This window comes from Schistocerca cancellata, chromosome 8 (genome assembly GCF_023864275.1).
Source record: "Schistocerca cancellata isolate TAMUIC-IGC-003103 chromosome 8, iqSchCanc2.1, whole genome shotgun sequence".
Taxonomy (NCBI): domain Eukaryota; kingdom Metazoa; phylum Arthropoda; class Insecta; order Orthoptera; family Acrididae; genus Schistocerca; species Schistocerca cancellata.
In genome coordinates, this window is record NC_064633.1 from 587,874,702 (window position 1) to 587,890,311 (window position 15,610).

At 41.5% G+C, this 15,610-nt stretch overlaps 1 protein-coding gene across 1 annotated transcript in view; it reads left to right on the forward strand.

Annotated features, from left to right (window-relative positions):
- LOC126095697 (uncharacterized) overlaps positions 1 to 11,389 on the forward strand; it is a 51,388-nt gene extending 39,999 nt beyond the window's left edge. Inside the window, exon 2 of the mRNA XM_049910449.1 lies at positions 10,162 to 11,389. Coding sequence (XP_049766406.1) covers positions 10,169 to 11,389 — 1,221 coding nt within the window. The 5' untranslated portion in view covers positions 10,162 to 10,168. The remainder of the gene's footprint in view (positions 1 to 10,161) is intronic.
- The last annotated feature ends 4,221 nt before the right edge of the window (positions 11,390 to 15,610 follow it).

Consider the following 15,610-nt stretch of genomic DNA (forward strand, 5'->3'; position numbering starts at 1 on the left):
TTAAATATTTCAGCTTATTAAAACGTAAAATATGATTAATACTGAGCTAATATACTTGCATATAATTGCTTACAGCTGTAGTTAATTTCAAAACTAATGTTAGACTTTTAATTCACTTCTCATCAAGAATTGAGAGACACACATTGCACTCGCTACGCACACATCGAGGGGCATGAAAGGGAAGGGAGTGAGACAGGGTTGTAGCCTCTCCCCAATGTTATTCAATCTGTATATTGAGCAAGCAGTAAAGGAAACAAAAGAAGAATTCGGAGTAGGTATTAAAATCCATGGAGAAGAAATAAAAACTTTGAGGTTCGCCGATGACATTGTAATTCTGTCAGAGACAGCAAAGGACTTGGAAGGGCAGTTGAATGGAATGGACAGTGTCTTGAAAGGAGGATATAAGATGAACATCAACAAAAGCAAAACGAGGATAATGGAATGTAGTCGAATTAAGTCGGGTGATGCTGAGGGAATTAGATTAGGAAATGAGACACTTAAAGTAGTAAAGGAGTTTTGCTATTTGGGGAGCAAAATAACTGATGATGGTCGAAGTAGAGAAGATATAAAATGTAGACTGGCAATGGCGAGGAAAGCGTTTCTGAAGAAGAGAAATTTGTTAACATCGAGTATAGATTTAAGTGTCAGGAAGTCGTTTCTGAAAGTATTTGTATGGAGTGTAGCCATGTATGGAAGTGAAACATGGACGATAAATAGTTTGGACAAGAAGAGAATAGAAGCTTTCGAAATGTGGTGCTACAGAAGAAGGCTGAAGATTAGGTGGGTAGATCACATAACTAATGAGGAGGTATTGAATAGGATTGGGGAGAAGAGAAGTTTGTGGCACAACTTGACGAGAAGGTGGTACCGGTTGGTTGGACATGTTCTGAGGCATCAAGGGATCACAAATTTAGCATTGGAGGGCAGCGTGGAGGGTAAAAATCGTAGAGGGAGACCAAGAGATGTATACACTAAGCAGATTCATAAGGATGTAGGTTGCAGTAGATACTGGGAGATGAAGAAACTTGCACAGGATAGGGTAGCATGGAGAGCTGCATCAAACCAGTCTCAGGACTGAAGACCACAACAACAACAACGCACACATCCTTCCACATAATATCAGGAGCATGATTACACCCCTGCCTCTTCCTTACATTATGATATGCGTTTCCATTTGTCCGTCTGAAGTAGTGCCGTTGCCTCTGAGAAATTGAGTTAATAACCCCCCTTCCCCCCCCCCCCCCCCTCTCACGCCCCCAGCGAAGCAGGTATTGAGATCAGAAGGATGTAAGGAGTTAACTTTTTCCAGCAAAGATATCTGGCATAACATTTTTTCCAGCAACATGCATTACGCAGTGTAGGTAAATTGGCAAATGACATGTTCTATTTTTTAAAATTTAACTACGTCATTATTCTTAAGATACGATAACTACACTTTATTGTATGATGACACTGCTCAGAAAATTTTTGACCTCACTGAAAATTTTTCTTTTGCCGCCATAATTTTACATCTTTTTAGGACTGCACGTAAATCGCATTATCTACGCATTTTGTCGATATGAAGAGAATACTGGAGTTGACGAAACTGATTTCTCTAAATAGCATCGTCTTAAGTAAAACCTTCTCCTTACTTTTACATCCGTGTTGTCATTAATTTATCGATGTAAAAGTTTAATTGCGACTTCTAGAGAAAAGTCAGGGTGTGATCCGATTTTAATCTAAGAGGCCCTGAACAGACTTGAGCTCCATGAATGAGGTGTCTGAATTTCAATTTATTTCTATGGTTTCTCTGTTACCTTAACAACTTATTGCTCAGAATAAATACATATCGTATGCTGTAGCTGAGCAGCTTTCAACACACATTACAGCTACGTCCACAAAACACAGCAACTCGTTTCAAGATTGAAAGCTTTCACTCTCCTTCGCGTTGTCAGTATTTAAATAATCTCATCGCAACCACTAAAAAACGCGAACGAGTCGTCATAATATCGAGATGCTGGTCACGGTGTCTTACATCCACATATGGATATTCTGCAACGCACTGTGTAAGTGTATGGCAGAGGGGTACCTGGCATCGTAGCACATGTTAGCGCTTGTTCTCGTTCCAATGACAGCAAGAATGACTGCTTGAATGCGTCGTGCACGCTACGGTTATTCCAGTGAAATGTGCCGCTCACAGGGCGGTTGCTGTGTGCTTGGCCTCTGCAGTGGAAAGTGCTGTCTGCCTACCACACTTACGAACTCATAAAAAAAAAATGGTTCAAATGGCTCTGACCACTATGGGACTCAACATCTTAGGTCATAAGTCCCCGAGAACTTAGAACTACTTAGACCTAACTAACCTAAGGACATCACACCCACCCATGCCCGAGGCAGGATTCGAACCTGCGGTTCCGGACTGCAGCGCCAGAGCCGCTAGACCACCGCGGCCGGCACGAGCTCATCACACGAACGATATGCAAACTGATGTAACCTTATATTGCCGTAACCCAGCACACTACTAACCACAGTAACTGAGAGCTCTCTGTGACTCCGCAACTGTTAAATAGAAATGAGAGCATTTCTCAGCTGTCGTTTGTCGTGTAAATGCTGCTCTACAACGGAAACCCGTCACGTTAAGAGCACAATTCAGTGATGCAGAATAAATCGGGTACGTTACTTAATTTGCGTCGCCCGGCCTAATTTGTTGTGGGTCGAAAGAAAAGGAGGAAAACAAATCATTTCTTTTAAATAGTGGATTTATTTTCTGTAAATTGGCATAGAAGTAAAGTAAATATTTTCTCGAAATGGATCTCTGAACCGTTTCTTATTGAATGCTTAGATAAGAGAGAAACTGTCTCTCCAAAGAATCCAACAAATCAAATTCTGCAATGGAATGCACACTGATGTGTGCAAACCTACTTGAGACACACTGTTCTGCTAACATGTGGTGGGTACCTCTAATTGAACAGAAGATTGCTATGGAACCGCGATGGGCTTTCTAAGCTCTGTGCAGCTCTGAAACGCAAGTTAAAACCGTATCCAAGATCTAAACAAGTAAAAACACTGAAAAAGCAACACAAGTTGTGGAATTTACCTCGCAAACTGTGAGCTGCCCAGGGACAAAAGCAGCTCTAGCGCTAAAAAGGCGACACTTACTCGACGATTCAGCGAAAACTGCACCAGACTGCGGCAGTGACGACCAAGAGAGCTTCTCAACAGGCTGAAGCCTACTAAAACTTCCCCACTATCGCTTACCGAGTGCCGTTTAACTAATCAGAGATTGGCCCACTGTATATGCTGTGTCACCACTCATTAGTTCAGACATTTACGCTACAATTCCTACGTCGATGACCCTTCTGATTGGCTGACGTCATCCGGACAGATAGAACACCTCACAATGTCGGTGCCGCATATTTGCAGCTACCGACAGGAAATGCAGATTTGTCACACCAGAAATGGTAAGGGCACCCATAGCCGCCCTGCTATCTTCCACTACCGTGGAGCCTCACGGACTCCGGAAATCGGCTAGCATGTGGTCACAACATTACTGCGATCCAGCAGCCCAGCAGGAAAGAGATTAAGCTATCGCCTATTCATAGGGCTGCGACCACCCAGGTCCATCACTATCCCCACCTGGGACTGCCTCACTGAAGGGAAATCTTACACCAGAAGCCACTAACGAAGTATTTTCCTCCAGCAACGTTAAGAACATTGTTGTTGCTGTTGTGGTCTTCAGTCCTGAGACTGGTTTGATGCAGCTCTCCATGCTACTCTATCCTGTGCAAGCTTCTTCATCTCCCAGTACCTACTGCAACCTACATCCTTCTGAATCTGCTTAGTGTATTGATCTCTTGGTCTCCCTCTACGATTTTTACCCTCCACGCTGCCCTCCAATGCTAAAATTGTGATCCCTCGATGCCTCAGAACATGTCCTACCAACCGATCCCTTCTTCTAGTAGTCAAGTTGTGCCACAAACTCCTCTTCTCCCCAATCCTATTCAATACCTCCTCATTAGTTACGTGATCTACCCACCTTATCTTCAGCATTCTTCTGTAGCAGAACATTAAGCTGCCAATTTCTGCTATCGCAAAGCGATGTACAGGGTTATTACAAATGATTGAAGCGATTTCACAGCTCTACAATAACTTTATTATTTGAGATATTTTCACAATGCTTTGCACACACATACAAAAACTCAAAAAGTTTTTTTACGCATTCACAAATGTTCGATATGTGCCCCTTTAGTGATTCGGCAGACATCAAGCCGATAATCAAGTTCCCCCCCCCCCCCCCACTCTGCGCAGCATGTCCCCATCAATGAGTTCGAAAGCATTGTTGATGCGAGCTCGCAGTTCTGGCACGTTTCTTGGTAGAGGAGGTTTAAACACTGAATCTTTCACATAACCCCACAGAAAGAAATCGCATGGGGTTAAGTCGGGAGAGCGTGGAGGCCATGACATGAATTGCTGATCATTATCTCCACCACGACCGATCCATCGGTTTTCCAATCCCCTGTTTACGAAATGCCGAACATCATGATGGAAGTGCGGTGGAGCACCATCCTGTTGAAAGATGAAGTCGGCGCTGTCGGTCTCCAGTTGTGGCATGAGCCAATTTTCCAGCAAGTCCAGATACACGTGTTCAACCGCTTCTTCGCTCACTGCAGGCCGACCCGTTGATTTCCCCTTACAGAGGCATCCAGAAGCTTTAAACTGCGCATACAATCGCCGAATGGAGTTAGCAGTTGGTGGATCTTTGTTGAACTTCGTCCTGAAGTGTCGTTGCACTGTTATGACTGACTGATGTGAGTGCATTTCAAGCACGACATACGCTTTCTCGGCTCCTGTTGCCATTTTGTCTCACTGCGCTCTCGAGCGCTCTGGGGGCAGAAACCTGAAGTGGGGCTTCAGCCGAACAAAACTTCATGAGTTTTTCTACGTATCTGTAGTGTGTCGTGACCATATGTCAATGAATGGAGCTACAGTGAATTTATGAAATCGCTTCAATCATTTGTAATAGCTCTGTATATGATGGTACTGCCGCACCAGTCTTGTCTTCGCAGTCTCTCCGGGAAGGACACGAAGAGGGATGGGAAATATCTGTAGGCGTTTCGCTCAGTAGATTTTTCACTTAACTCTGCTTACTGAAATATTGTGAGTAGGCATACTGTGAAACGAAAGTATATGTCCTTATTAAGGGCGTACGCAGAAATTTATCTAGGAGCGTAGACAAGAGTCTAAAACTGTCATTTGCGACATAACTGAACTGGTCGAGACTCTCATGCCACAGGATCTAAGTTTTGTAGACGAGACAAAAATCTTGTTATACACCAGCGAAATGATATTTATGCACTCACTTGTAGAAGATTATGTAATGGACACCAACTCCGTACTCCGGGTTGTAGGGAGGGGAGGTTGGGAGGTTGTAACGATCTTTTGTAATATTTCTTCTTATGTTTTAATAGACTGGATGAGTGCGTGTGCATACAAATATATATACTGCCTTACCTCTAAAGCAGCAACGGTGGAACGCGATATATTTTGGTCTCTCACAACAAAAATATAAATATCCTAGCTACAGGCTCAGCGGTGTGCAATGCTGCCCGTAATACAATGAAATGCAAATGAAATACTTTTGGCTGATAGATGAAAACATTTAAGAAAAATCCAATATCTTTGAAAGACATATGATCTGGACAGGGAGACGGTATTGATTGTGGTGAATTACTAACACTGACTTTTTAGTATAATTATATTGCAATTTAAGTTTGGCTTTTCAAAACATCTGACATTTGAAATTATATTCCTCAGAAAAATTACATCGTTTTTCCTAACGTAACGTTAGCGACAGCCCCGGACGGTGCACGAGTCCCACCCAATCACCCCCCTCCACACCAATCCATGTCCTAAGCTCCGTCCACGGTCTGCCGCATGTTCCAACATCAAAGTTGTTCGTATCACAGATATGCCAGTCATAACAAGGGAGAAAATCAGTAGTTAGTACGAAATACAGTTTTCCGGTACCATTGTGAAAAGAATTAAAAATATGTTCATTGAATATGCGAGTTGAAAAATCATCAATAAGAATGAAAAATAAAAATGGTATCCACACTGTCTTTTTTCTTTCATGAGCTTTCATCTGCACTATATCAAAACATGTGAATTTGTTAACTGCAGTGAGCGCAAATTTCCGTCACCTCGCGTAGTGTAAGATATTCTGTTGGGAAATATTAATTGTTAGTATCGCCAAGGATACTCGATTGTCTAAAGTCAATGTTGTGCATAAACAAGGCAAAGTTTCTGATTACGTCATTAAGACTAAAGAATATAAGAGTGGGATAATGTAGAAATGCGTAATGCAAGCAGTCAGATATTTATACAGTGACATTCTTCATTAATATTTGCCTGTGTAATAGGTGAATTTTTACTTGTGAACTGTTATGACTGCTTGCTTATAGCAGACACGAGATTACTTTGAGTTCTTCTTCAGTGTTTGAGAGCTTTAGAGCTGACTATTGTTAAACATATGTACATAATTTCGTCAGTGTCATTCCAACACATCTTATCGTACTTTAATGTATGTTAGATATCAGTTTTGACAGCAGTTGGCCACAACAGTCAAGATTAGGTGCCTTGTGTATGATAACTTTATTGAGAGTGCATATCTATGTTTCATTTTGCCAGTATTACACAAACTGCTAAGAAGTACTAACAGCACAACACTGATAGCATGGAGGTAAGAATAAGGGGAGATGGCGCTACGTATCCCAGCCGTACTAAGTTTTGAAGCCATGGGGACGTGGCTCGCTGCCATGACACTCTGACCAAAACATTGCCAGTGTGCTATAGCGCTGCGTGTATTACAGTCGCTAATTGCACCATATACGCATGTAACGTCATCAGATTGGTTGTTTCAAAGTTTTTGTTTAAAATAAAATCTCGTAAAGGCGAAATTCCGCATTTCTTCTGATGAAAAATAGTTTTTAATGTAATATTACGAATAGCTAGCCTTCAATGTAAACGATACAATTTTGTTAATTCAGTAATAAACGTGTATCACAAACTAAATAATAGAAACTGAAAACTAAGTTAGCTATACCCTCCCTCCAAAGCCCCATAAATACATCTTGTTTGTAATACGTACTGGGACATTTCAGTTACGTTACACTACTGGGAAACACTGTTCATTACCACCAATATTTACTGAAATACGGTACATAGAATGGCAAATCTACACAGTGTCCTGTTTAGGCCTATACTTTACGCCAGTTAATGTAGTGTTAGCTTTTAATTTGGTACATGATGAAGACAAAGTGAGTTACTCAACGCTTCGATTATCGACGATACGTACATATTATACTGAAACGTGAACTTGAAAATTAAGAATTTAATTCTTTGAATTAACATACCTTTTGCAAATGTTTTGGGTGTGTAGGGAAAACTGATGGTACAGCATTTTCTCGGAGCCTTACTGTTGAAAGGGAAGTTCGGTCTATGTCCTCTTCTCGGAAATGCTGAGAACATAGAGTGCTCCATTTAGACGCACGCCAATTCTTCCTCCTCACGGCATTCTCCCACAGAGCTTAACGACTTTCATTTTTAGGAAATCTAAAATCATACAGGAGAAAAACGCCCTATAGTACAAGTACCGATGTAGCACACGTTCATTCAGAATGAAGTTGTAAAATCACACTTAACGAGACAACTTACACATGAAATGTTATTCCCTCCGATTTCGCATCACAATCAGAACGATTCGTACATCCGAACACCTTACAAGTCACCATAATAGCGCAAAATCCTTCCAAAAGCGAGCGACAAGCCTATACACACAAGCTTACAGCAGCAATGTTTTGGTCGGATTGAGATGGCTACCCTCGGCTTCACATAGCTTCACAGCTGTGACGTCACGGCGTCTCCCTCTATTCTTACCTCCATGACTGCTAGTATGAACAACCGCGATAAAACAAAAAGTGACGAACAAAAACACGACAGTGACGAGGACTGCCAAAGATCATATTGATGCGCTCTTGGTTGGTGTGGCGGGGGTAGGTGTGGAGGGGGTAAATGGGCGGGGCTTGTACAAATGCCCGGGGCTGTCTCTAACGTTTCCTTTTTTCCTACTTGATTGACCAACAATGAGATTTTTATAGCAAGTATTATCTAACCTCTCTAAAAAAAACAGCATAAATACAAATCATCAAATTACATATACCCGTGATAAAAAATCTTAGAAACATTACAAAATGGAAATATCTAACTATTCTTTTCATCAAATCAGTTTACGTGCATTTTGGGATTACTCAACAATTTCAAATCATCAGCCAACTCATCTATACCAACGCGCTGGAAAAACGAAAGTCATAATTATTTAGCATCTCTGCCTTGCTTGCGTGAAGACTTTTGCTTCCGTGTCCTCGTAATTTCTACTTTAATCTAACACACGGTGGCTTCAGAGATCACAGCACAAAAACTGCCTAATCGATCCTCTTTCGCTTACAGACAACTACAGTGCGCCAAGTGCTCTCTTACTTCAACACTACAATCTCAGACCAAAAGCAATATATTTGGCTCTGCGGTCGTACACAGTCAGCGATCCGTTTTATAAAGTCTGTCCGTTTATAATATTATTATTATATTCGGTACCACATACAAGTGTGCCGCAGTAGACTGCCTTCAAGGTCGTATATGGGCTTCATAAATGTTTATGTAATAAGTTATTAATAGTCACATCACCGGTTTCAGCATTTTATTGCCATCTTAAGATGTGACTAGTCCCTAACAAGTTCGTCGTGATAAACTCAGTGGTCGAACAGCGAATGTAAACGCTACTCACAAGGGAACCTCTCCATCGCACCTCCCTCAGATTTGGTTATAAGTTGGCACAGTGGATAGGCCTTGAAAAACTGAACACAGATTAATCGAGAAAACAGGAAGAACTTGTGTGGAACTATGAAAAAAATAAGCAAAATATACAAACTGAGTAGTCCATGCGCAAGATAGGCAACATAAAGGAGAGTGTAAGGTCAGGAGCGCCGTGGTCCCGTGGTTAGCGTGAGCAGCTGCGGAACCATAGGTCCTTAGTTCAAGTTTTCGCTCGAGTGAAAAGTTTAATTTTTTTTTGTTTTCAGAGAATTATTATCTGTCCATCATCACTTTTTTGGGAGTGATTATCACAGCGACAAGAAAACCTAAATCGGACAAGGTAGAAGAATCTTTTTACCCATTCGCCAAGTGTACAAGTTAGGTGGGTCGACAACATTTTCCTGTCGTGTGACGCACATGCCGTCACCAGTATCGTATACAAAATATCAGACGTGTTTTCCTGTGGAGGAATCGGTTGACCTATGACCTTGCGATCAAATGTTTTCGGTTCCCATTGGAGAGGCACGTCCTTTCGTCTACTAATTGCACGGTTTTGTGGTGCGGTCGCAAAACACACACTAAACTTATTGCAGTGAACAGAGACGTCAGTGAACGAACGGACAGATCATAACTTTGCGAAAATAAAGAAAGTAAACATTTCACTCGAGGGAAGACTTGAACCAAGGACCTTTCGTTCCGCAGCTGCTCGCGCTAACCACGTGACCACGGCGCTCCTGAGCTTACACTATCCTTGATGTTGCCTATCTTGCGCATGGACTACTCAGTTTGTATATTTTGCTTATTTTTTTCATAGTTCAAATGGTTCAAATGGCTCTGAGCACAATGGGACTTAACTGCTGTGGTCATCAGTCCCCTAGAACTTAGAACTAATTAAACCTAACTAACCTAAGGACATCACACACATCCATACCCAAGGCAGGATTCGAACCTGCGACCGTAGCGGTCACGCGGCTCCAGACTGTAGCGCCTAGAACCGCACGGCCACTCCGGCCGGCTTTTTCATAGTTCCACATAACTTCTTCCTGTTTTCTCGATTGATCTGTGTTCAGTTTTTCAAGGCCTATCCCACTGTGCCAACTTACAACTAAATCTGAGGGGGGTGCGATGGGGAGATTCCCTTGTCAGTGAGTAGCTGACGGCCTGTTCCTGGCTAGTGTAGGCGACGGAAATGAAACAACCGTAAAGACAAAATAGACAAAAATGCTGAATATTTTATAACGTACGTCTAATAATGAATTTCCTGTGTAATTCTATCAAAATCATGAATATAAACATTTGCAAATATTATTTCAGGTTTCCGATGGAGGACATTCCGTGGACGGAGGCTGTGACCGCTGCGAAGTTTGATCACCTGCTCGGCCTGCCACAAGGCACCGTGCGAACTTTATCTGTGAGACGTCTGACGAAGGTCGGCCAGAATTACGGAAGCACCTTACTGAGTATTCAGCTGCATCTGCGAGATGGTGAAACGCTGGACCTCGTCGGCAAATTCATGCCTCCAACAGAAATGCAGAAAAAAGTTTTCGGTAGCGCGACGACATTTTTAAAAGAAATAAACGCGTACCGCTCCATAAATGTCGAACTAATTAAGTTGCAGCGTGAGAAGGGCGTTCCGGAAGAGGAAGTGTGCGACCCTTTGCCGCGGTACTACGGATCGCAGGTAAACAGCGCCGGCGACGACTCAGCGGCGGCCGATGACAACGCGGTGCTCCTGCTGGAGAACCTGACCTCCAGCGGCTACCGGATGGCAGACCAGATGACCGGACTCGACCTTCCGCACGCCAGGATGTTGGTCAGGAAGATCGCCCAGTTCCAAGCGTCAGCTGTCGCTCTCAGGCTCCTCAAACCACAAGTATTTAAAGACGTCATCGAAGGCAAGTGTAAATTCGACAGCATGCCACCTGAAGAACAGAAGCGATTCAGCGACGTTATGGTGGAACACATGTGCCGACTTCCAGAGATCGCACCGTTCAACGATAAAGTAAAAGCTGCTTTCGAACGCCTCAGTGACTTGCCGTTCGCAAAACTTTGGGCGGAAGTTGTGGAACCGTTTGCTTCGCTATCGCACAATGATTTGTGGGTTAACAACATGGTTTACCGATACGAGGACAGTGAGAAGCCAACGGACGTTAAATTTTTTGACTTCCAGACTCTGACCTACTCTTCACCTGTAAGAGACCTGGTATTTTTCCTGTATACCAGCCTACAACACGATCTGGTTAGAAACAGTGTCGATGAACTGACAGACGCTTACTATGAGAATTTCGTGGCTTGGCTGAAGAAACTGGGGTGCAACACAGCAGTCTTCACAAAAGCAGAATTCATGAAGGAAATCGACAGGGTCGCCCCGACAGAGATTGTGCACATACTGATGATGCTGAATGTCATTTGCGCTGAGGAACATGAAAAGTTTCCTATAGATGATGTGAGTGATTCAGTTCCTCCGTTTTCGTCGGGCGAAATGTATCGAAAGAAAGTATTAATTACCCTCCAAGATTATGATGCAAGAGGTTGGCTATAAGATAAATGTATTAGCTAGTATAGTCTCTTATGATTCATGAGACTGGGTGTTTAACATTTGCCTCAAACAAATAAAATGTCCTCCACATATTCTACATGAGAAGCGCATATTTTTTCCCTTTACCTCTCCTCTTACCTGAACATCATTCGTGGCAGCATTCGCTCCTCCCCCTTTCATCGAAATTCTACAGTTCATTCAATTTGAAGGCAATCGGATCTGTCGGAGGCAGACAACTTGCAAACAGATCACGCCAGGCAAAATTTAAACTGCGTGCCTATTGCCTGTAACGTATTTGAAATTAATTGCCACTCACAAATAATAACTAGTGATTACAATGATCTCCTGCAATAAAACATGATGTCCACTGGCTTATCTTATTAATCTACAAACAACAGAACACGTGTATCTCCTGCTAATTCACACTGGTGCAACGCACAAATAAAAGACCGTTTATTCCAGAGGAGCCGCAGATTATTCATGTTGGTTCAGTGCGAATTTGTTCATAAATATTGCAAGGCAGTCTGTTTGTAAGGTGGTTATCTGTCATAGTAGTACAAGTTTATGTGCCAACTAGCTCCGCAGCTGATGAAGAGATTGAAGAAATGTATGACGAGTTAAAATAAATTATTCAGATAGGTAAATGAGTCAATTTATATTGTGATGGGGGACTGGAATTCGACAGTAGGAAAAAGAAGAGAAGGAAAAATAGTAGGTGAATATGGACTGGGGAAAGGAATGAAAGAGGAAGCTGCTTAGTAGAATTCTGCTCAGAGCGTAATTTAATCATAGCTAACAGTTGGTTTAAGAATCATGAAGGAAGGTTGTATACGTGGGGGAGACCTGGAGACCCCGGGAGGTTTCAGATCGATTACGTAATGGTTAGAGAGACACTTTGGAACCAGATTTTAAATTGTAACACGTTTCTAGTGGCCGATATGGACTCTGACCACAATTTATTGGTTATGAGCTTAGATTTAAACTAAAGAATTTAGAAAACGGATAGGATATTAAGGAGATGGCACCTGGATAAGTTGAAAATACGAGAGACTGTTGAGAGTCTGAGACGGAGCATTAGCCAACGGTTCACTAGAACAGGGGAAAGGAATATAGTAGAGGTCGAATGCATAGCTGTAAGAGATGTAATAGTGAAGCCAGGAGAGGATCAAATAGGCAAACAGGCAAGGCCTAGTAGAAATCATTGGATAACACGGGCGATACTGAATTTAAATGAAAAGTAGAAAAAACAAAAATGCAGCAAATGAGGCAGGCGAAAGCAATACAAACATCTAAAAAATTTGATTGTCAGGAAGTGCAAAAAGGCTAAGCAGGAATGGCTAGAGGACAAATGTAAAGATTTAGAAGCATATTTCACTACGGGAAAAACAGATATCGCCTAAAAGAAAATTAAAGAGACTTTTGGAGTAAAGAGAAGCGGCTTTATGAATATCAAGAGCACAGATGAGAAAACAGTCCTGAGCAAATAAGAGAAAGCTGAAAGGTGGAAGGAGTATGTAGAAGCTATATGCAAGGGAGATGAACTTGGAAGCAGCATTAGAGAAATGGAGGTGGGTGTAGAAGAAGATGAGGGGTGAGATATGATACTACCAAAAATTTGACAGACTACTGGGAGGCCTAAGGCAAAACAAGGCTCTCGGTGTTGACGACATTCCGTCAGAGTTACTGATAGCCTTGGGAGAGCCAGTCATGCAAAACTCTTCCACCTTGTGTGCAAGACGTATGACACGAGAGAAATACCCTGGGATCTCAAGAAGAATGTTATAATTCCAATTCCAAAGGAAGCTGTTGCTGACAGGTGTGAAAATTGCCGAACTATCAATTTAATGAGTCATGGTTGCAAAATACTAACACGAATTCTTTAGAGAAGAATAGAAAAAGTGCTAGAAGCCGACTTCGGCAAAGATCAGTTTGGATTTCAGAGACATGTAGGAAAATGCGAGGCAATACTGGCCATACGACTTATCTTAGAAAATAGGTCAATCTATGTTTATAGCATTTGTAGTCTTGGAGGAAGCTTTTGACAATGTTGACTAGAAAAAGCGCAGGACGCGAAAGCCTATTTACAACTTGTACAGAAACCAGACGGCAGTGATAAGTCAACGGGCATGAAAGGAAAGCAGTGGTTGAAAAGAGAGTGAGACAGAGTTGTAGCCTATCTCTGATATTGTTCAGTCTGTACACTGAGCAAGCAGTAAAGGAAAACAAACAAAAAATTAGAAGCAGAAATTAAAGTTCAGGAAGAAGAAATAAAAACCTTGAGGTTTGCCGATGGCACTGTAATTCTGTCAGAGAAGGCAACATTTGGATAGCAAAATAACTGATGACGGCCGAAGTAGAGAGGATATAAAATGTAGGCTGGCAGTGCCAAGAAAAGCATTTCTGAAGAAGAGAAATTTGTTAACATCGAATATAGATTTAAGTGTTAGGAAGTCTCTTCTAAAGGCACTTGTCTGGATTATAGCCGTGTATCGTGGTGAAACATGGACGATAAACAGTTTAGACATCAAGAATAGAAGCTTTTGAAATATGGTGCTACAGAAGAATGTTGAAGATTAGATGGGTCGATTACGTAATTAATGAGGAGATATTGAATAGAATTGGGGAGAAAAGAAATTTGTGGCACAACTTGTCTAAATGAAGGGATCGGTTGATAGCACACATTCTGAGATATCAAGGGATCACCAATTTAGTATTGGTGGGAAGTGTGAGAGGTAAAAATTGTAGGTGGAGACGAAGAGTTGAACACGGTGAGCAGATTCAAAAGGATGTAAGTTATTCGGAGACGAAGAGGTTTAAATAGGATAGAGTGCCATGGAGAGCTGCATCAAACCAATCTTTGGACTGAAAACCACAACATCCTATAAATTATTTCCCTGTCGTTATCCACACTAACAATGGGTATTCATACGAACTGCGTAAGATGGCATATTGTCCCGTAAACTTACTTTTGCTCAACGTGAAAGATTCTCCAACTGGCAGGTCTGAATTAATCTTCATGTATCAAATACATACCTTCTATCAATAGAACTGCTGAAATTCTCCCCGCACTAACTTTCACGTGACCATTTCCTGCGACTCTATGCTCTATGGTCGCCAAATTCGACAATATTTAAGTTTGAGACGCCAATGAATCACCCGTTACTTTATTAAGGAAAGGACATGCGCAGGTAGTAAGCAGAAAAGTTATATTAATCGGTTCACTGTAAAATACTGTATTAACAGCTTTGAATGCAAATACTACAAAGCTTGTTTAAACAGTTACAAAAAATTCAAAATGTCAAAAATTGAACGTTACCGTACATCCTTCCATCATTAGGATAATCTTTGACAAAACCGTGTTCATCTGTTTCTGGTCAACAGTTAATTGTCATTCTTCACAACTAAAAAGATTTTGACAGCTGTAACTGAGTTGCAACATACACATTTCTTGTTGAGTGAAATATCATTGATGTGTGCTAGCCATTAATGCCTTTTCTCATCTTTGTACATAAACACACACCTGCTTCAGTCGCCTAGGAAGTGAATTAGATGTTGGTATTTCGACGTTAATCATATTCGTACAACAAAGAACTGATGTCTGGTGTCTAGCGTTGACAATTGAAATCTGTTGTATGTGTGTAATCGTCGTTGGTTCAGTACACCAGATAAGAAATGGTTCATATAAATAAAGCGCCATTCATTGTTGTCAAAACATTTTAAACTTCGTAGTATTGTTTAGTAACATGTGTAGATTGTATTATTTAAGTTACTTTGACAACTGACTTCGGCTATAGTTTAAATAAGGTAAATTCAAACTTATAAGCATTTTCTAATAATAAGTAAGTAGTGTGACGTACTGTACCCTGATTATGACAGTGCGATAAGGCAGATTCATAAGTTAGTATATTGCTCAACGACATATGGGTCTACCATTGATATAATTTTGACAAATGAGTTACAGGAATTGGGTAAATTAGCGGAAAAATATTAATACGGGATTTTAGCATGCTATACAAGGTCCATCTGGAGCTACTTCTTTATCCCTCAAACAAAGGAAATCCTTTACCGTATGGGACGGTTGGCAACCTCGGTCGTTCTCAGCGTCGAACTCATACTACTACTGACTAGAGTTGTGGCGATTCGTGAATGAGTCGTTCATTTGAACGACTCTAAGTAAAGAATCGTAAGAATCGAATCGTGATATGGACGAATCGTCGTTCAAAA